Raw genomic sequence first — 22,194 nt, forward strand, 5'->3', positions numbered from 1 at the left:
CAGAGACCTGTGTAGTAATATGCTCTAATTGTATTATAAATTTACTTGCTATTTCTCTGAAAGTTAAACGTGGCTACCACTTATTAAATGCTCATTTTGTTAAACACTATGTTCAGTGATTAGCATATGTTATTTCAGCACAACAACCCTCTGATAACAAGTATCATTTTTTTCATTTTATCAATGTGGAAACCAAGGCTTTGAGATGAATTATGTAATTTGTCCAAGGTAAGAGTACGGTAAAATTGGGCACATTAGTAAATATTGCAGAGCTATAAGTTTAAATTAAGATGAGATAAATATTTTATTGAAATGGGTTGCATGCTTTGCCCTTAAAATAGAAATTAGACATTCTTAAAGCATGGTAAAGGTGGAATCTCTCAGGCTTAATGTCTTATGATGATCTTATATGACTAAGGAGGCTTTAGTCTGTTGAAGGTCAAACACAACTTTAATTTCTTGCTGAAGATAGTAATATTAATCTTGGGTGTTATATCAAAGTGAATAAATTCATCTATCAGCTATGTGACAAGTATTCTGTTAAAGTCTGGTGATATAAGGATGGTAAACAGTGTTTTTTGTCCTCCAAGAACCCACATTCTTACATAGAAACACAAGACTAAGCAACTATTGAAAACTGAGTAAAGTTAATTATAGATTCAAGTGAACAATGGAATATATACTTATATGTACACACACATATATGGATATCTTAGCAAACAGAATTGCCTAAGGTGAACTGTAATATCAAAACTGAATTACTTGTAGGAGTCTAACAGTAAATTAAAACCACAAATGGAATCAAGCAGACATGCTGATACACCTCAGGACAAGCAAGAGGAGGAATCCATTACTATTCCCAGGTACGAAAAGGCAAGAGAAGGGTCAACAGAACAAAGCAAGAGCCATAGTTGTAGGAGAGGGGCTATCTGGCAGGAGCCATGGTCCTAGATAGAGGAATCTTAGCCATTGCTAAGACAGCTCTGACCTATTCGCCTCCCACTTCTCTTGCCAACTAAGTGAACCCCATGGAAAGGCAAAAGGAAGGTGATAAAGTCTGCCCCTTCCCTTAAATGCACTTTTCTTTGGGGAAAGTGTTTTAGCATTCCCAGAGCATGGGAATCCTCAGCTTCAATTATTAGCTCTATGAAGAAGAATCCAAAGAAGAGTGTATATAAGGAAGAAAAGCAGAATTTAGGAGAATGTCTGTGTTTAGGGGTGAGAGGATGAGGGGTGTTCAATAAGAAGTGGCCAGAGCAGTACACAGAAAAACAGTAGAGACAGGACAGTGTAAAAGAAGGAGGAATGGTCATTATCACCAAAGACTTCAGAGAAATTGGGGATGGGGAGGGAGTGGGGAGAGGGCAGGGGTCGGGAGAATGAAGGCTAGAAAAAGCCATCAGATTTATTGACTCGCAGACCACTATTGATCTTCAGGAAGTGTTTCAGTAATGTTGTGGAAGTGGAAGCCATATTGTAAGATTTGAGTTTTAGGGGAAATGCAGATTATATATTCCTCTTTCAAGGAATTCAGTTGTAAAGAGAAGTTGCAACTCAAAGCAGCAATAGGGTTAAGGTACCATCAGAAATAACTATGTTATATTTAGGAATGGGGAATAAGGAGCCAGTGTGAGAATGAGATTAACAATGCAAATCAAAAAAAGAAAAAACACCAACGGACATTGGAGTGATATCTCTGAATAGGTGGGGGATCAGTGTTTGAGAGTAGCAGAGGGCAGTTCTGGGCCAGATGGAGAGAGAATACCTTCTTGCAGGCAAGGGGGAAAGAAGTGACTGATGATGACGATAAAGAGATTTTGAAATGGAAAAGAGAGAAGTTAAGGAAACTCATAGACTCAAAATGATCAGTAAAAGGCAAGCAAGGTCTTATGTGAAGGGTCAAGAAAGCAGTGTTGGAGTTGGAAGCTTAAAGAAAATGGAGACGGTTTGGAATAGCTGCTTTAACCATGGTGAAATGGTGAACAAAAGGAAATTCTCAGCAGTTGTGAAGATCAGGCTAGAATCGTGATTTTGACTGCTTTAAATCAAGGACTCTGTCTTAGATTCCTTCTTATCCTCCGTGGTACCTTGCACAGAGCAAGCACACAATAAATATTTATTGATGATTCTAATTTTTAAAGTTTGCTTTTGAATGAGAAGAAAAGACAAGAGAAAAAAGAAAATAAGGGAAGTGAAAGCATGAGAGAATGTTTTATATTGCCAGTGCGTGGGATTCCTAGAAGCACTTTGCCTGCTTACTGACCTTCACAAAGTCATTTACTTTCAATAGTACTGGTTTCATTTCCCAGGCTGCAAAAGAATGAGTAATCTCCACCTCCTATTGTCTTCCAAGAATATCACAAGCTCTTAGTAAAATAATATTTACATATTCTTTTGTTCACCTTATAAACAAGATAATATACAATTTCTCCATTTTTAAAGATTTCCTGCTCTTTTGTCTGTACTGTTTTATTATTATTAAAAGTTAGCTAGTGAGAGTTTGGCCTATTGCCATTGATTTTCTTTTGGCATTTCAAGAAAACAGAAGTGAGAAAAAAGAGTATGAAAAATGGGCTTCCCTGGTGGCGCAGTGGTTGAGAGTCTGCCTGCCGATGCAGGGGATGCAGGTTCGTGCCCCGGTCCGGGAAGATCCCACATGCCGCGGAGCGGCCGGGCCTGTGAGCCAAGGCCGTTGAGCCTGCACGTCCGGAGCCTGTGCTCCGCAACGGGAGGAGGCCACAACAGTGAGAGGCCCGCGTACTGCAAAACAAAACAAAAAGTATGAAAAATGAAAATTTGTGACTTACAAAAATAAATTGAAGAAAGGAAACAGAGGCAATTTGATTCCAAGTCTAATTAGTCAATATCACTGTCTTTAAGTATTTAAATAAATGTTTATGTTGGGATTCCATAGTCATTTCACCTTATCAGTTTACCTGAAGTACACTTTAATTTCATAATCTGGACTTCCCTGGTGGCACAGTCGTTAAGAATCTGCCTGCCAATGCAGGGGACACGGGTTCAAGCCCTGGTCCGGGAAGATCCCACATGCCGCAGAGCAACTACCCACATGTCGCAGAACAACTAAGCCCGCGTGCCACGACTACTAAGCCTGGGCTCTAAGCCCGCGAGCCACAACTACTGAAGCCCGCGTGCCTAGAGCCCATGTTCCACAACAAGAAAAGTCACCGCAATGAGAGGCACGTGCACTGCAACAAAGACTAGCCCCTGATCTCTGCAACTAGAGAAAGCCCACACGCAGCAATGAAGACCCAGTGCAGCCAAAAATAAATTTAAAAAAAAACATAATCTATTTCTAGGAGGCACTCTCTCTTTGTATTTTACTCATAAAGTGTAAACAAGCAAAATGCTTTAATTTAAAAAAAAAAGTTAACTGGAAAACACCTTTCTAAGTCATCCATAGCTTGCTGTATCATATTCAGTTTTTCCCTATGTTGTAGTAGATCACGTCTCTTTTAATAATTAATAATAGAACAGTTTTCCTTCCAGCTCTGGTTATGTTGTTATTTTGAGTTTATTAAGCATCCAACATTCCCTCACTTTAAAAGAAAAACAATTATTTAACCAGAAAACTTCATAGCATCTTTTCTGTGACTCTGAATTCATCATGTTAGCTTACATTACAGTGAATGCCTCAATGTCAGGCAGGTCCAGGTCTGAACCATGGCATATGAGATTAACTGCGGGAAATCTAACTGGCCTCAAGCTCAATGACAATCATCCCTATGGAATAATTTTAAGAAAAGTTTTTGGCAATCACCGTGCTGCCTTTCTCCCTCAATCCTTTACAGATAAATAACAAGTTTTGCAACTATTTTCTAAAATGTCATGGTAGTAAATTTAATAATGGACCTGTGCTTAGAATTATTTTGAGAGAATTCTTGAGGACGTTTTTGTGACCAAAGAACTCATCATTATGTTTTGAAACTTGTTTACTGCAACACAGTTCTAAGAGTATACTCTTGAAGAAAAATGTGTTTACATTTTAAAAGTTTTTCTTTTTTTTTAAACGTGTGCGCAAATCCTTTGAGTCTGCACTAGATCTCAGGGTTCCGGCACTGACAGAGGGCTCCAGAGATGCAACTGAGTCACATCCCGAGCCTGTGTCAGCATCTGTGTGCACAGACATATTTCCGTACCTGCTCTTGATTTTCAGGCTACTCTTGATTTCAGTTATTGTATTTTTTGGTTCCAGAATTTCCATTAAAAATAGATCTAATTCCCTGGGGAAATTCTCTATCTTTTTATCATATTTTTAAAATATTTTAATCAAAGTCCTTGTCTGCTAATCTAATAGCTGAATTACTGGCTTCTATTATCTATTTTTTTCTTGGATTTTGGTGATATGACTCTTATCTCTTGGTATACCTAATAGTTTTTGATATTCATTCGATATTGACTATTGAATATAAAATAACCAAGTATTAAAAATTGAGTAGAGGGAATTCCCTGGCCATCCAGCAGTTAGGACTGCGCTTTCATTGCTAAGGGTGTGGGTTCAATCCCTGATGGGAGAACTAAGATTCCACAAGCTGCACGGTATAGCAAAAAAAAAAAGAAAAAAGAAAAAAATTGAGTATGAGAAAGAACATCTATGTGATGTTATCCCTCTCCAAAGTGGAATCACTCTCATCTCTGCTGGATAGATAAAGATGCTAAGCAGAAAGCTTCTGAAAAACAGTGATTTTCTCATCCTAACCTCCCACCCCAAGCAGCTTCAGCATTCAGCAAAATTTTGTGGGGAAACCATCTGTGTCGCTCAGTTATTCTCTCTTCTCTTCTCCCTGAAATCCTGGCTCTCCAAGATTTCAGCTTTGTCTCTTCAGTCCTATGAGAACCCAAAATGTAAGTGCTTTGTTTTGTTCCCCAACAATGACCCTTGACCCAGGCGAAGCCCCGATGCTCAGCATCTTGCCTTGTACCCAGAATCTATAAGCACCTCCAGCTGGCAAAGGAAAAAGCTCACCATTTTGCAGTTCCTCCTCTGGAATCTTGGTTCCTCTAGTCTTGTTGCTCCAACAGCACTTGGATTGCTTTATAGAGATGCTTTTGGTACTTATCTGGCTTTTCCATTTATTCCTAGAGGGAGAATTGGTGTGGCTCAGTTTACTCCGTCAGACCTGAAAGTAGAACTATATTCAAGCTACTCTTAAACTACTATAAAGAGACCAGCTCACTTGCAGTGACTACACAAGAAAATGGGAGGGAGGGGTTTCTGAAAGGGAGAGTTTCTTAAGTCCTCCCACATACAAGCGGGTAGTTAGAGTGCATTACTTATTATAGGCTCTGGCTGGGTGGTGAGCCAGAGTGAGAAGATCCTGGTTTCTTCAGGCAATGAAGGCACATTCAATCAGCATCGTTTATTCAGAAATACTTGGGTCAGCTCCCCTTTGGCCACATATTACAGAGTTGGTAGAAAGAAAAGTAGGGTCTCCTTTTACTTTATATTTCTCTTTATATATAGGCTGTATCTAAACCTTTTTATGCATGATACATACACATTTATCATTCCTATTTTCCTTTATTACAGCAGTGAATTATTCGTTTTTCATTTTTAATCTTTTTTTTAAGCAAAGAAATGATCACATCCTCTGTTCACACTCATTTCAAAGCCTATAACACAATCCATAAAGTTGGTCTCAGAGTCACAGTCACACTTCACTGACATCGCAAATCACAAGGGCTCCATTATCATAGTTCCCTGCTTTAGGTTCTATGGTCACAAATGGCATATGAGCAGTTACTTAGAAGGAATGAAATTATGTCATCAAAATACCTTGAATAGATACATTTCAAACTTTCTTCAGAGGATGAAAAAAAAGTGAAATAATAAATCTTTCCCTAACAATGTTTTTTAAAAATGTAGTCAAGTTTTCTCTATGGACTAAGCCGGCCTCTGTGGTTTATTCTTTACGTAATGATAGATTTAAGGCAGCACCAAAAGCACAGGAAAAATTCTCGTGACCATGAAGCATCCTTCATGGCCCTCCTATTAAGTGACAGGCACTGTGCATACACATTATGTACCAAGAACCTTGGCAATCTAGTGAAATCTAGGAACCTCTTATTAAAATAATATCTCTAAATGCATCAAAATACAGAATTACAAAGGAAGGAAATTTATAATGCTATAAAATATTTTAAAAGAAAATTTGTGATACACTAAGATATATTAACTCATTAAATAAAATCTAGCGCCAGGCCTAACATCTACCATGATTTTGAATTAGTAATAGCATAAACAATATTTCAAGATATCTATGGTTGTAATGTGATATGAAAATCTTAGTGATTCCCATCACTAGAACTGCTGAGGGTTTTGGGGGGCTCCATTTTATAGTTGAAGAAAATGCTAATATCTGTTAGAGATTACTGAAAATAAAGATGTAATTTCTTTCCCATCCAAGTTCACAGACCCTCTGAATTCTATCCATGGTCTTCAAGAGTTCCCTGATTTAAGTATTTCATCCTCTTCGCCAAACAGTGGATGGCCCCAAGGATACTAGGAGGTTTCTTTCTTTTTTAAAAAAAATTAATTTATTTTTTGGCTGCTTTGGGTCTTCGTTGCTGCACGCAGGCTTTCCCTAGTTGCAGTGAGCGGGGGCTACTCTTCATTGTGGTGCGCGGGCTTCTCATTGCAGTGGCTTCTCTTGTTGCAGAGCATGGGCTCTAGGCACACAGGCTTCAGTAGTTGTGGCTCGCGGGCTTAGTTGTTCCACGGCATGTGGGATCTTCCCGGACCAGGGCTCGAACCCGTGTCCCCTGCATTGGCAGGCGGATTCTTAACCACTGCACTACCAGGGAAGTCCCAAGTACTACTTTCAGATGACATCCAAATGACAACCTGAGGAGGCCAATTACCAAAATGAGCCTTAAGTTTTGCACACTGTGCTTTGAGGCAAGGAGGAAGAGGGAGAGGACGCACTTCTGAATAACTGGTTGTTATTCTTTTCCCCTGAATTTCCATGTTGTTACATTATTAACAGTGAAACCCTGGGAATTCTCTGGCAGTCCAGTGGTTAGGACTAGGCGCTCTCACTGCTGGGGTCCCAGCTTAAATCCCTGCTCGGGAAACTAAGATCCTAAAAGCTGAGCACAGCTAAGTGCTACTTTCCTCCAAATTAAACCTGAATTGTACAAGTAAAGTGGTTAAAGTAAGACGGGGGTGGGGCGGGATATGCAGAAGATAGAGCTGGGTTGGGCAGCTTTCTTCTGCTATGGACTGGCTCTACTCATCCCTTGCCTCACTTCCTTCTAATCTACAAGTTTTCCTTTTCCGAGGCCCCCCTCCTCCAGTGTGCCCACCGCCGTCAGCGTTCAGACCTTATGTGGCTCGTGATCAGAATGGGAGCTCAGAGACGAAAGGAACAAACAGCCTGGGACCCGGGAGCTCTCTTCCAAGGCTGAAAGCCCAGAGCTGAGAAGGCTGCCCCCGCTCGGTGCTCCGACGTAGGCCTGGGACCGGGACAGCCCAGCTCCCGCCCTGCCTCCGGCCCTTGGCGCCGCCCCTCTCCGCTCCGGCTCACGTAAATAAAAGCGCGGCGCCTGCGACGAAGCCACCGGCGTGAGGCGAGCGCGTTGCAGCCAGTGACGTGCCAGGACGAAAATCACTGACCAATGAGCTGCTGAGATGATGTGGACAGCCAACCAATCGCGAAGCCTCGCACCCGGATATAATTGCCGGTTCTGAAACCGAGCTCAGAAAAAGTGTGAGGGCCTCCCCGCATGGGTCTGGGGCTTTGAGATGGAATAGGGGGTGAGCGTTTATTAGGTTCAGTGCCTTACGTGTGCGGTGGGCGTGTAAGGATCATCTCTTTGGGTTTTGAGTGAGGGACAAGTCAATGTGGCTGTTTGTCCGTGGAAAGAATTCCCGCTGCGGTGTTCCAGAACCAGCGCGTGGGGAAACCCCTCGGATGGTACCGCACAGGGAGTAGGAGAGTCTTGAAGACGCAGCTCGAGCAGTGGGAATATGAATCTCTTACCTAAAAGCCCTAAGGAGTTTGGCTCCATTGACTATTGGGAGAAGTTCTTCCAGCAGCGGGGAAAGAAAGCTTTCGAGTGGTATGGAACCTACCTGGAACTGTGCGGGTTGCTGCACAAATATATCAAGCCCAGGGAAAAGGTAAGCGCGGCCTGGCAGCCCTGTGTGTGCCCTGGAAAGTAGGAACTGATAACAGAAATCCTGCACTTGGTAGACGGTGACAGGCGTGGGGGGCCCTAAACAGGCCCATATTTTCAGGATTCCATGCAACATTCTAGCTAAAAGGTAATTACAAAATATCCTTTTAAAGGTTTTCAGATAACAGAACTTCCACCCCCAGATCATTTCTTGAATTAGTAACCTCACTGGAAGAATGAGTGAGGTTATTAAGAATAACCTCACTTCTTTAGTAGTGCAACCTAGACATCTCCTCCTAGTGAGGAAAGTGTGCTTTTCTGTCACTGTGCATCCTCGTGGAGCTGGCAGCACCCGTGGCTTTACTGATAAATGAATCTGTTATCAAATAGTTGTTGTGGGCCCACTGACTTTCAGGCACTGTGTTCAGCCCTTAAGCCACACGAGCATCAACATATAAATCCTGGGCAAGTTCCAGAAGTGAAAAGTGCCAAGTACAGTAATAGGAGGTTTGATAGAGGTGGAAGTAGGGAAGGAAGAAGGGTAGAAAACGAAGATTTGAGGAAGAAGCTTTTAAGAGTCAAACCTTATGCTGTGTGTGTGTGTGTGTGTGTGTGTGTGTGTGTGTGTGTGTGTTTGCTCAGTCATTGAGTTCTCATAATAAACCTTGAGGTGAGTGGTAATACACGAATTCTACAGATGAGGAAACTGAGGCTCTGAGAGCCAATTTCTTGCCCAAGATCATACATGTAGTAAGTGGTCGTGTGGGGATTTAAACTTAGATCCACCTAGCTCCAAAGCTTATGCACTTGTCATTGTACGATGCTTTTCCAGAGATGGTGATATCAGGGCAGAATTTTGAAGGATCAATGGGAGATTCCTCCACAGAGAGGGAGGCAGCAACCTGTGTTTTAAGTTTGGCTTCAGAAAATAGCAGAATATCGTGAGTTGGAGCCAAAGGCATGAGTGGAATAGGATTATGCCAGACCTAGGTTTTCAACAGTAAAACAAATAGGAGATTTCAGTTATAACTACTGTATTTGGATTCTGTGACTTCCTATCAATTCTTAAATAATAAATTCTTGATTAAGAGAAAAGAACAACCATGATTAGTTTGTTCCTGCAGTTGATTAATAAACGCTTGATTCAGAGAAAAGAACAACCCCGGTTAGTTTGTTTCTGCATAACTTGCATTGTTATAGTGGAATGTGCTTTGTTACTAGTGAGTTCTTCTAATCGGTGGTGTTTCAAGATGGAGCCTAGAATCCACTTTGTAATGGTGCGCTCTCATGGCATAGCATCTTCGCCCTCTGAAAACATACAGCAGCCAGGGTGAGACTTGATTCCTTGAAGTGTCTGAAGCTCATTCCTTTGCCTTGATGACCTCCATCTTGTTTTCTTTCCCCCTGCTAGGTGCTGGTGATTGGGTGTGGAAACTCAGAGCTAAGCGAGCAGCTGTATGACGTGGGCTATCAGGATATAGTGAACATTGACATCAGTGAGGTCGTCATCAAGCAAATGAAGGAACGCAATGCCAGCCGACGGCCCCAGATGAGCTTCTTGAAGATGGACATGACAGAGATGGAGTTTCCCGATGCCTCATTCCAGGTGGTGTTGGACAAGGGCACCCTGGACGCAGTCCTGACAGATGAGGAGGAGAAGACCCTGCAGCAGGTGGACAGGATGCTGGCTGAGGTTGGCCGTGTCCTGCAGGTGGGCGGTCGCTACCTCTGCATCTCCCTGGCTCAGGCTCACGTCCTGAAGAAAGCAGTGGGTCACTTCTCTCGGGAGGGGTGGATGGTGAGGGTGCACCAGGTGGCCAACAGCCAAGACCAGCTGTTGGAAGCAGAGCCTCGGTTCTCCTTGCCTGTCTTTGCCTTCATCATGACCAAGTTCAGGCCGGTCCCTGGCTCTGCCCTTCAGATCTTTGAGCTGTGTGCTCAGGAGCAGGGCAAGCCTGTGCGGCTGGAGAGTGCCGAGCGGCTGGCTGAGGCGGTGCGGGAGCGGCAGCAGTATGCCTGGCTGTGCAGCCAGCTGTACCGCAAGGCCGGGCTGGGGAGTGTGTCTCTGGACTTGTGCAGTGGGGACACGGGGGAGCCACGCTACACCCTCCACGTGGTGGACAGCCCCACTGTGAAACCATCGCGGGACAGTCATTTTGCCATTTTCATCAGTGAGTTGGGATTGCTCCCTCTCTTCCCTGGAGGGGGCTGGCTTGCAGGGGCTGGGGCTGGGGCTTTGGCGGATGGGTATGCCTTGGCTGGTTTTATCTTGCAGGGGGCGGTGCTTGAAGAGGTTAGACTGGCCAAGGCATGAGGAAGGGGGAGCTGCCTGCTTGGATTTGAGGTTTATTTCTTCTCATCTTCCATTGCAAAGGCTTGAAGTAATATAGATACATTTAGGCAGGTCACGCATTTGTAGAGATGTTAGTCACTTTGTAACAAGGAGTAGTGGAAGCAACCGGGAGTCCCAGCCTTGTAGCCTGTAAGCTGTGTGACCTGGGGAAGTTTCTGTGCGTCTCTGCTGAATTCAGAGGCAGTACAGAGTAGTAGCTAAAAAAGTGAGCTCTGGAACCAGACTATTTTGTTTCCAGTCCTGGCTCAGTCGCTTCCTGGTGGTATTGGACAAGTTAGTGTTCTTTCTGTGCCTCTGTTTCTTCATCTAGAAAGTGAGATCTTAACTGTGTAATTGTGAGAAGTGTAAAAGCTCTTTGAATGGTGCCTGGCACATGATAAGTTTTACAGATGTTAGTATTATTATTGAAAGGGGTAAATGATACCAGATTCACCTTAGTAATGATCAAAAGAGGTAGTATGAGGAAATGCTTTCAAAAGTAGAATATTCTAGACAAACGTGAGGTGGTGATACATCATGCTGGTAATTTGTTCCCTGACATCGAATCCATTTTTCCAAGTATTGCCTTATCCTAACTGTGCACCTGTTAGAACTAATAGCACAGAGGATACGAACATGGAGTCTGGGGCTGGACTGCCTGGGGTTGAGCCCTAGCTTCGCCAGTTACGAGCTCTGTGAACTTGGGCAAATAATGTAACTTCTGTGTCTTAATTTCCTCATTTATAAAATGGGAATAATAATAATACTCCCTGCATCTTGGGCTGTTGTGAGGATTTGATTAGTTTCTGTTTGTGAACTGCTTGTAATAATGCCTGGCATTAAGAAGTGTTAGCATTATTGCTATTTTTCTTGCACTAGGTACTTGCCTCCCTCCCCTTACATACACGCTCACACTTTTCCACGCTGGGTCCTGCCACGGGTCTGATGGCCACTTTGCTGTGGACATTGTTGACTGGGGATTGATAGCCCCTCAGTAGGTCACAGTTGGAAGGGTTGCTGGGCTTGGGTAGGGGCTGGCTCTCTGCCACGTAGGGCATATTGGTTGTGGGCTTGAACTTTTCCCAGGACTCCCTGTCAACAAATGCCTCTTTCCAGTCCCCCAGGGTCGGGAGACCGAGTGGCTCTTTGGCATGGAGGAGGGCCGGAAGCAGCTGGCAGCCAGTGCGGGCTTCAGGAGGCTGATCACAGTGGCCCTTCACCGAGGTCAGCAGTACGAAGGCATGGACAGCATCCAGGCCGAGCTGTCAGCCAGAGTCATGGAGCTGGCCCCGGCCGGGATGCCCGCCCAGCAGCAGGTAACAAAGCTTTGGTAGCAGTTTTCAGGGTCTCTGGAGAAGTCATATTAGTAGCCAGGAAGGCAGAGGGTATCTTAGCAGAAGCTAGGACTAGGGTCTGTGACCCTAGTCTGTTCCTGGAGGGCATGTCAGCAGCTGAGAGCTAAGTGAGCAGAAGTTATGTCCCAGGCAGTGAGTGGAAGGTGAGCGGTTGCCCTTATTGAGAACCCCAGTAGCATCTGTGCCTGTGGGGCCACTCGGATGGCATGAAGGAAGTGCTCTCCACCCTGCAGGCTCCAGCTCTGCACACTGCAGCTTACTCAGGCTGTATTTCTCCTAACTCACTTTGTGCAGGATTTCCTTGGCCATTTTGCTTCTTAGAACCATCATTATGTGAGGTAGAATGGGAAAGGGCCAAAACAGCTCAGCTTAATTTTCAGGATATTAACATTGCTGGTCTGATGTTCCACTGGGAAGGAAACTGAAGGTCTTTGCCAAAATGGTGATATGGTATTATCAGTTGACACCATCTGTCTTGTACTATCCTGCTCACGAGACAGGGTAATTGATAGGTGACTTTATTGCAGGGGCTTTATAGAAAGGAGTTTATCCTTCTTGATAGGTGGGAAAGACAAGGTACCTGGAAGCTTGATGCTGTAGTAACAGAACTGAAAAGAAGAACCAAGGCTCCTGGGTTCCCAGCCTGTGGTTCTGCCCACTAGGCTGGCTTGTGCTTACAGATGAATATGTATTTGATGCTTTCTGGAAGACTTTGGGGTTGGTGTCCCATCAGAGAGACCCAGATCCTGTGGGGAGGCTCGTTTGTGACTTTCTCTCAACAGTGCCTACATCTCCGCAAAGTCAGGAGTCCCTCATGATTATTAAATACTCTTGTAACTCTTTAAAAATAAATAAATGTGAAGGTTGGGAAGGGAGTGGAAAAGTTTAGGGGAAAATGTATTTTTTCCTCCTAATTTTTTCTTCTGTTTAGAAGAATGCAGAAAAAAGTTGAGAATAACTGGGGGAAGGGAGACACTTCGCCAAATTTGGAGTGGTTACTTTCCCCATGGATTTTGATATCTTTATCCCTATTCAGATTCCTTCTCTCATGATTCTAGTCCCTTCATGAGGCTTCCTTCTAGCTTTCATTGTCTTGGACTGTTGAAAGTCCTTTTAAGGATTACTGTTGACAAACTCATATTTTTCTTGTGGAGAACCAACTGCATTTCACGAATGGTTTGGGGAATCTTTAGTTGTTCAGTTGGTTTTCAAAAAGGTCAGTTAAACCTTTTGAGATCTAGTCAAACGCCCCAGAAGAATACTTTAACGAAATGGCAAATCTTCGGAGTTGTTGCTGCTCAGAACCTTGGTGCGGGGATTCTTCACATACAGACAAAGGGAAGGGATTATAATTTCTCGTATTTCTCAGTTGAGCTGGTGTTTTCACCACATCTCTGCTCTTCCTTCAGGTACCCTTCCTGTCTGTTGGTGGGGACATCGGAGTCCGGACCGTTCAGCACCAAGACTGCAGCCCTTTGAGTGGTGACTACGTCATCGAGGATGTGCAGGGGGATGACAAGCGCTACTTTCGGCGGCTGATCTTCCTCAGCAACAGGAACGTGGTGCAGTCAGAAGCCAGGCTGCTGAAGGATGTGTCTCACAGAGGTGAGGTGTCGTGGGCACAGTGGTGGGGCCCACGTGGATGTGGTATGGACAATTTGGGGTGGTCAGAAAGACCTGGGAGCTTGGCGGAGCTGTAGGACAGACCCGGATACCTGTGACCAGAGGCACACGGCTTTGTGGGTGGTCCTCTTATCATCTGGGCTCTTAGGGTGTGAGTGGCGATGAACAGAAGGGAGGTCGATGTTCTGTTCTTGAGCAAAGCCTGACTCTGCAGTGATAAGGAGCCGGGGTGGTGGTTTACCAGACAAATGTGATAATCACTTTAACGCCTGCAGTTCAAAGACCACGTGTTTTACAAGTTGCTCCATATACGTCTGTATATTAATTCAGTAGGCCTGCCCTCCTCCATGGGGCCACCTCCTAGCACCTGTTTTAGAGGGTTGTACAGTTGGTGGGTGCCCTAGAGGTCACCTAGTCTGGTAGAACTTTCTGCAGTGAAGGAAATGTTTAATACCCAGTTAGCTGCCCAGGGTGGCAGCCATGAACCATATGTGGCTACCGAGCACTAGGAACATGGCCGGTGTGACTAAGGAACTGAATCTTTAATCTTTTTTAATTCTGATGAACTTACATTTAAATTTAAATGGCCACAAGTGGTGCGTGGCTACAGGCGTCAACAGGGTAGATCTCTACCATGTTCTCTCTTTTTTTTAAATTAATTAATTAATTTATTATTTTTGGCTGTGTTGGGTCCTCGTTGCTGTGCGTGGGCTTTCTCTAGCTGTGGTGAGCGGGGGCTACTCTTCGTTGTGGTGCCTGGGCTTCTCATTGCGGTGGCCTCTCTTGATGCAGAGCACGGGCTTTAGGCGCGCAGGCTCTAGAGTGCAAGGCTCAGTAGTTGTGGCACACGGGCTTAGTTGCTCCGCGGCATGTGGGATCTTCCCGGACCAGGGATCAAACCTGTGTCCCCTGCATTGGCAGGCGGATTCTTAACCACTGTGCCACCAGGTAAGCCCCCCACCATGTTCTCTTTTAAGTGGTCTCCCAGGTGCTGCTCAGAAACACCCACTAATGGGGAGAGCAATCGTTTGTTTATTTTCTTGGGGCATTATATGTTTGTATTATAAAAGTAATACTTACTCATTGTAATCAATCACAGATCACATGTATAGAGTAGAAAAATATTCCTCCCTACCGCTTCTCCAGTATAACTTCCCTTTAGAGGCACAGAGAGTCAGGCTTGGAATCTGAAATCGGCTCTCCTGATTGCCGGTCATTCCCTTTGCCTGATGATGCTGTCCTGTTGGCAAGGCCATCTGGAAGGAGGGTGAAAAGAGAGAATTCACAACCTCACGAGGTCATGGGTTTGCCCACAGCTCAGGATCAGGTTATTCTCAGCAGGATGGTCTCCTCTTGAGGGGTGTCCCCTGGTCATGTGCACCCGTATTTGTTGGGTTCCTGTGCTGTCATTGGGTCACTTGGGCTGCAGGTTGGTTCAGTTTCATCTCACTGAGAGCTCAGTAAAAGTGCTTCAAAGAACATTTTGCCCTCCAATTTGGGTTTTGGTTTTTTTCCCCACTGTTATCAAGCCTGTTATCAAGTATCACTTAATTCTTAGGGGAATGATTTCCCTCATGGAAGTATTGGTGAGCAAGAAGAAGAATGTGTTAAAAAGCAATTTAACATCTCTGAAAAGCATGCTGCCACTTACATTACAGTGCCCAATGGTGCAGCTGGTCCCTAGGGAAACCCCAGAGCCATCTGTTCACTCTCTCCTGGAGCAGTTGAGGAGTAGGTAGAGGGAGAATAGAGGGGCCTTTTGTACGATTTCCCCCCTTCTGTGAACATTTGTGATGTCCTTGTCCAATGGGGTGGTATGAATTACTGTCTGTGTGATGTAGTAGAAAGGTGATAGCTGCTGCAGACAGGTAGTCCCAGGTTCAAATCCTGGCTGCATTGCCTACTGATTTGGGCCTAATTAATAACTCTTCAGATCTTCAGTCTTTCCATCTGCCAAGAATTAGAATAAGAGCATTGATATAGGGTTGTTTCAAAGCTACAAGAGTAAAAGTCCTAGTATAGTAATTGGCATAGAGGAGGTAGTTGGAAACTAAGTCCTTTTTCCCCTAAAAGAACTGATGAATAAACTTCTCACCTGTTAGTGGCTTTATATTTCCCAGAGGAGAGGTACTAGTACTCCTCACTTGAGTTTTCCCAATGTTCTGAGTTTTGGGGTGTTTCTTTGCCACTTCCCTTTTCTGACTCTCTGGTGTATGTTAAATATTTAACAACCGTCTCTTTGGGGAAAAAAGCCATGATATGCACTGTTTGCCAATTTCTGTGGCATAAAAATGGCCACCATGGCCAGATTTCAAGCCACCAACATGTCAACCAGTTCACAAAATTCCTGCATATTTCACAATTGGGTTCTCGAGTCTCATCAAACCAGTTGCAGCATACTGCTGCTGTTGTGCCTTACTTTCCAAGGAGTAGTGTACCACGCATATGACTTCATTCATCTCTGTCTGTGATCTAGCCCAGAAGAAACGGAAAAAGGACAGGAAGAAGCAGCGGCCTGCTGATACTCCAGAAGACCTCCCTGCAGCTCCGGGGCAGTCCATTGATAAGAGTTACTTGTGCTGTGAACACCATAAAGCCATGATTGCTGGCCTTGCCCTGCTGAGAAACCCGGAGCTGCTCCTAGGTGAGGGGGTCGCCACTGCCTTCCACAGGAGGGAACATGTAAGATTACAGAGGTAATCAGTGTCAGCTGCCTTGCAGTTTAAGAACCATGATTATAGACCAACAGATGCACATATAGTCATGTCTTTCTTATTCCCAACCATCTTCTACATTCATGAACATCCAAATAACTTTTCCTTCAAACTCAAATTGTTTGAAACACCTACATGTGCTGATACCTAAATTTTTTTCCTCTGTTCATTTGTTTAAAAAATCAGTGTAAATAAACTATACTCAGTTTAAAAAGTTAATGTATAAAATACATTCAATGAGATCTGTAAAGTATACAGATCTTAAGTTGTTCAGCTTGATGAATTTTTGCACATGCATTTACCCATGTAACCAGATGGAATATTTAAAAATCACATCTCTGGAGAAATATACCTGTGCACTTTAGGAGAATTTCTGGCTTTTCGGTGATGCATTATTTGAGTACTAGATGTAATTCTATCTTGAATTTCTACTTAAAAAAAAAAAAAAACATAGTATAGGTAGTACTGTCATAGCCTTATCACTAATAATAGGTTTGGATCTGACAACAGTAGCAAAAATGTTCATGATTCTGTCTACTCTTGTAACTGTCTTCACCCAAAGTCCCTAAGTATGTCCTACTGGAACACGCTGTACATTTGATCTATCTTGGTGTTGATGTATGTCCCTAGAGTCTCAGGTCTTCCATTTAATCCTCAGGGTCTGTCTCCTTTTGGTGATTCTTTCTTTTTTCTTAACCTTCCTTTCATCCCCTGTGGTTGCTGTGGTTTTTCTGTGCTTGTGTGTAGGATTTGGGCCTTTGTTTTCCTGTGGTTTCTGGAACTTGGGTGGATTGCCCTCACTTGGTGGCTGTGTCTGAGAAGGCAGTGTGTCCTTTGAGTTGAAAGCTGAGCAGAGGGCATCACATCTACATTCCCTGTGATCATAAACAAGATGTTGGCCATTGTCCCTCCCGTTTTCTAGGGGGGTTTAATAATGCTTATGGTGGGGGTTATTGCTATAATGTCAGCTGAGTGCTTTGGGATCTTTAAGGGCCCATAATAATAATACACTGGTTCATCTTCTGGATCTAGTAAAGGAAGGATTGTGAGGCCAGGGTTGAGTTTTCAGATGTTAAATTGACTCCCGAGTTTCTAGAAAGAGACAAGGGAGGCCAGGTCTCTAAATCTTGTTTCCCCTGGGCAGCACCAACAATCTGACTCCCTCTTTCGCCCTCCCCAAGTGTGGTACAAAACTTTACAGTGAGCAGGTAGTAAAACGATGCTTTTATTCTTTATTACAGAAACCCCACTGGGATTGTTGGTGGTAGGCCTGGGTGGGGGCAGCCTCCCCCTTTTTGTCCACGATCATTTCCCAAAGTCCTGCATCGATGCTGTGGAGATCGACCCCTCCATGTTGCAAGTGGCCACTCAGTGGTTTGGTTTCTCCCAGAGCGACCGTATGAAGGTCCACATCGCAGATGGCCTGGACTATATTACCAGCCTGGCAGAAGAAGAAGGTACTGCTATTGGAGAATTTGGAGGGGTGTTGAGGGAGGATTGATCCAAGGTTGTCAGGCCTGCAAGGGCCTCTAGAACTCATCTCTGAGAGGGCAGCATCCACATCATCCCAGTTCGTTTGTTCATTCATTTGTTGATAGTTATTCAGTAAATATAGAGTGTCAACCACATGCTCAGTACTCTTAGGGGTTGGGCTATGGCAACAAGCAAAACAGACCGTTTCCTGCCCTAATAACGCTAACAAACAAGTGGGCTTCCCTTCTGAATCTCTTCTGACCCTGCCACTTTCTCATCATCCCAAGAAACCCAGAATCTGTATCTGAATGAGGAAAAGGGGAAGACACGTTGGGGGTGTGTGTTGGGAAGTTGTTTTGTAAATCTTTCAGCTAGAGGTGAAGCCAGAAACAGAGCAAAACAGCATTCATGTAGATGAGTGCTTCTAAACCTCAGGGACAATGTCCGCAGGCACTTTTTTGTTGTAACCATTAGGTACGAGTGTTTCTGGCATCTAGTGGGTCGAGACCAAGGGTGCTGCTCAACATCCTACAATGCATAGGACAGCCACTGATGATAAAGAATTATCTAGCCCAAATGTCAATAGTGCTGAGGTTAAACCATAATGCAGGTGTTAGTGGGAATTCCAGTAGCCTTGCTGCTACTGGAATTAAGGCTCCATTTTGCTATAATAATTTGTATCCCAGACTTGGACAAAAGGCATATTAATGTTTTACAATAGCTCCCCTGATCCTTCTGCAGCTTAATATGTAGGCTTCTGATGACTGATGCTTTGAAGAACATGAGCCCCCAGGGAGAATTCAGTTAGGTTGGTTCAGTCCTACGTGAACCTGGGGAGCCCAGGCCACACGCCCTTCCAGGCCTGCTCATTCTATAATAGATGCTCTGGTTCTCGCTGGGTTAGAGTATCTTCCAGGAAGGGTGTGGCAAAACGGGTTGCCTGGGGTAAGTGTTTTGGTGCTGGGATGGACAGATGCTGTCTTATGTAATAGCAAACTGAACTTAACTCTATCAGAGTTTCACAGGTTCACTCTCTGAGGCTGGGACCAGTCTGGGGGCCCAGGGCTGATACATGTGAAGCTCATAAAACAGTGCCAGGCACATGGTAGGTACTCAATCCATGATGTGCTGCTGTTGTTATTACCTCTAAGTCAGTTTTGAACAGCCCTGGCCTTCGTCTTAACAACAACCTTTCAGATTGTTGGAGGGCTCAGTGCCACAAATGTGGGCCTTGGTTGTCCTTGGACTTTGATGAGCCAACATGTTCTGCTCTTGAAGAAACCAAAATCAGATCTGTGCTGTGAACAGTGATGAACATGCTGTAGTCCTAAGTAAATACGTATTGAATAATCATTAGCACTGTCTCGAAGTTTGCCCAAAACACATCATTAGTATCGCAGGCCTACCCCTTGTAAAAACTAACATTATAGTAAGGAGTGGATCAGATTCATGGTCAGTTCTTTCTCACTCATTGAGCAAAATCAGTTCTTTCTTGAGCCAGTAATTGTTCAAGCAGCTAGAAAAGATATGCTAACTTTAATTGAGAACACTTTCTCCTAGGAGGCAACATATGCTGTTTCCAGAGTTAAGTTAAAGTTACCATTTGCAGGGTCAGCCCTTAAAGGCAGAGGCAGCTGCTTTGTCTAGATCAATGGTTCTCAACTCTGACTATATTTCGAATCACCTGGGGAGCTTAAGAAAAGTACACCGGAGGCTTCCCATCTCCCCTCTCATCTGTTCCTTACCACCCCAGGGTTTTAACTCTGTTGATTAGGAGTGGAGCCCAGGTTCTCTGAATCTTCAGAATTTTCCCATTTGACTCTAATGGTCTGTCAGGATTGAAAATCATTGGTATAGATTGACTCTTAACCAAGCAGTACTCCTGCTGGAGTGGACCCCAGTAATGTGTGTCTGTGGAAAGGGCTTTAAAACGTGGAGGAAGAAGGTGAGATGAAGGCTCCATCTTAGACGTGGAGTACTCACGGCAGAACGCTGATGACGTGTCTCCTCTGGACTGTGACATTAGTGCCCTTATAAGCAAACCACATCCTCCATGCCATCCTTCTGACTTAGCCACCTGTGTCCACCACGGAGGAGATGTGGTGGAGGAATGTAAATGGTGTTATTTTATCCAGCAGAGACAAAGACTCGTTTGCTTCTCTTTCCCAGCACGACGTCACTACGATGTCATAATGTTTGATGTGGACAGTAAGGACCCAACCCTGGGAATGAGTTGTCCACCCCCAGCGTTTGTGGCCCAGCCTTTCCTGCAGAAGGTCAAAAGCATCTTGACTCCTGAAGGTATGAAGAACAGAAGGTTGGAGAGGGAGAAGGGATGGGCCCTTTAAGGAAATTTTTCTTTTTAATGAAAAATGCACGTATCATAAGTGTGTACCTTGATCGATTTCCCCAAATTGAACATATTCATTTACCAGCACCAAACACCAAACATTTCCAGTGCCCCAGAAGTCCACCTCTTACCTCCTTTCAGTAACTTGTCCTCTCAAGGATAACCACTGTCTTCACTTCTATCAGCACAGCTTAGTTTTGCCCATACGGAATGTTCTCTGTTTCTTTCACTCAGCATGATGTTTGTGAGATTCACCCATAGTGTTGTGTTGACACTGGGTGATACACAGTTTATTTCTCCATTCTGCTTTTGGCATTTGGGTTGTTTCCTATTTGGGGCTTTTATAAGAAGTGTTGCCATTAACGTTCTAGTAGATGCTTTTTGGTGAAATGTGTGTGCAGGTCTGTTGGACATAGATGTAGGGCTATAATTGCTGGATCACAGATTATGCATATGTTCAGTTTTTGTAGATGCTGCCACACAGTTACAAAGTAGTCGTAGCAATTCACATCCCCACCAGCATGGGGCGCTAGTGACCATTTGAATTCTTCCCACGTGCCCTGGACTGGGCAGTATGTGATTTCATCTTCATAGCAGCCTGTTTTCAGATGAGGAAACTGAAGTAGAGACTTGCCAAGGTGACACAAGATAAGAGCTAGGGCTCCAACCCTGATCCTTGTGATTTGAAAGCTGGAGCTCTTAATCCTTATGTTCACTGCCTCCCAGGTATTTTGATTTGGCTAAGGTACTGTGGTGAACAGAGTTGATTTAGAACCCTTAATTGTCACCAGTGAAGGCATGTGATATATATGTCAAGTACATAATCTCTCTGTGGAATTGCTACATTCTTACTTGGTATTAATTACTTCTTTCTCAAAGCAATCCTTTGTGAAACTGAAGCATGGAGAATGGTAACATTTGTTAGCAGCACAAAAGAGCAAGAAATTAGCTTGAAGTTTTCTCATGGTTCACACATCCCCCACGCTTTTCTCTTCCTGCCTTTGTATGCTGTGTGTTCTCTGCAAAGTCACTGCCGCTGTAGGTGTGTTCTTTGGTCCACCAGCCTCCCTGGGGCAGGAATGGCTGTATTCCTCAGAGCTGAACCCTGTCTCCAACGTGTCCCCTGAACCAGTCATTCTGACCCTTTCCTCCCCACCCTACAGGTGTCTTTATCCTCAACCTCGTGTGCCGAGACCTAGGGCTAAAGGACTCAGTGCTGGCTGGGCTCAAGGCGGTGTTCCCCCTCCTGTATGTCCGGCGAATTGAGGGTGAAGTAAACGAGATCCTGTTCTGTCAGCCACACCCTGAGCGGAAACTTGCCACGCCAGAGCTGCTGGAAATGGCCCAGGCCTTGGAGCAAACCCTGAGGAAGCCTGGAAAGGGCTGGGATGACACATACGTCCTGTCAGACATGCTCAAAACTGTGAAGATTGTGTGATTGTCAGGACCAGGCAGTCCTCTCAGCTTCCTGCCAGACTGACCTTGGGCTCCTGGCCTATCAGAGATTGAAGAAATATAATGCACAATACTTTTTAAGCCTTGTATTTTTCTTAGTTTCATACTCACCTGCATGCAACCTTCTGCTTGGTGAGGTTGCCTGAAGATCTGGGAAAATAAAAAAGTCCTTTCCATCCTGTCTTCTTCAGTACTGCTTGGGTTGATTGCCTTCACTTCCTTTACTGTGTCCTTGAGTAGGAGTCCCTGCTGGAGCCCCCATCAGGTGTTATGCCTTAACGAGCATGCCCCAAGCTCCTTAGGACCGGAGACGATCAAATGCGATTGCTGGTTTGCTTTGCTTTCTCCTTCTCTTGGTCCTAAAGGAACAATCTCAAGTGAGGTAGCAGAATATTCTGTGCCAAAAGACTATAAATAGAGTAGGATCATTTAAGAGAACATCTACGCTGTCTCCCTACAGATGGAACAGCTGCTGACACGGTCCCAAGTTTTTTTTTATATAAATTTATTTATTTATTTATTTATGGCTGTGTTGGGTCTTCCATGCGGCCAGCAGAGGCTACTCTTCATTGCAGTGTGTGGGCTTCTCATTGCAGTGGCTTCTCCTGTTGCAGAGCATGGGCTCTAGGCGTGCGGGCTTCAGTAGTTGTGGCACGTGGGCTCAGTAGTTGTGGCTCACGGGCTCTGGAGCGTAGGCTCAGTAGCTGTGGCACGCAGGCTTAGTTGCTCCGTGGCATGTGGGATCTTCCTGGA

The 22,194-nt window shown here is 44.4% G+C and overlaps 2 protein-coding genes across 2 annotated transcripts in view; one reads left to right on the forward strand and one right to left on the reverse strand.

Annotated features, from left to right (window-relative positions):
- VAMP4 (vesicle associated membrane protein 4) overlaps positions 1–7,481 on the reverse strand; it is a 40,948-nt gene extending 33,467 nt beyond the window's left edge. Inside the window, exons 1-2 of the mRNA XM_067728644.1 lie at positions 7,345–7,481; positions 4,988–5,100 (exon numbers count right to left, since the gene is read on the reverse strand). The gene's annotated coding sequence lies outside the window, so the exon portion shown is untranslated. The remainder of the gene's footprint in view (positions 1–4,987; positions 5,101–7,344) is intronic.
- A 40-nt stretch (positions 7,482–7,521) lies between these two features.
- METTL13 (methyltransferase 13, eEF1A N-terminus and K55) lies at positions 7,522–21,617 on the forward strand. Its single transcript, XM_067728639.1, has 8 exons — positions 7,522–8,143; positions 9,551–10,310; positions 11,588–11,787; positions 13,236–13,431; positions 15,926–16,093; positions 17,405–17,620; positions 19,806–19,937; positions 21,150–21,617. The coding sequence occupies exons 1-8, from the start codon at positions 7,991–7,993 to the stop codon at positions 21,422–21,424; spliced, it is 2,100 nt and encodes a 699-aa protein (XP_067584740.1). The 5' UTR covers positions 7,522–7,990; the 3' UTR covers positions 21,425–21,617.
- Positions 21,618–22,194: the final 577 nt, after the last annotated feature.

This window comes from Pseudorca crassidens, chromosome 2 (genome assembly GCF_039906515.1).
Source record: "Pseudorca crassidens isolate mPseCra1 chromosome 2, mPseCra1.hap1, whole genome shotgun sequence".
NCBI classification, from domain to species: Eukaryota; Metazoa; Chordata; class Mammalia; order Artiodactyla; family Delphinidae; genus Pseudorca; species Pseudorca crassidens.

Bases quoted from the DNA above. Each gene is read 5' to 3' on its own strand.
- METTL13 (XM_067728639.1), top strand. From the start codon at position 7,991: ATGAATCTCTTACCTAAAAGCCCTAAGGAGTTTGGCTCCATTGACTAT. The intron at 17,621-19,805 runs GTACTGCTATTG...TCTCTTTCCCAG, and splicing joins CAGCCTGGCAGAAGAAGAAG to CACGACGTCACTACGATGTC. The intron at 19,938-21,149 runs GTATGAAGAACA...CCCACCCTACAG, and splicing joins AAGCATCTTGACTCCTGAAG to GTGTCTTTATCCTCAACCTC.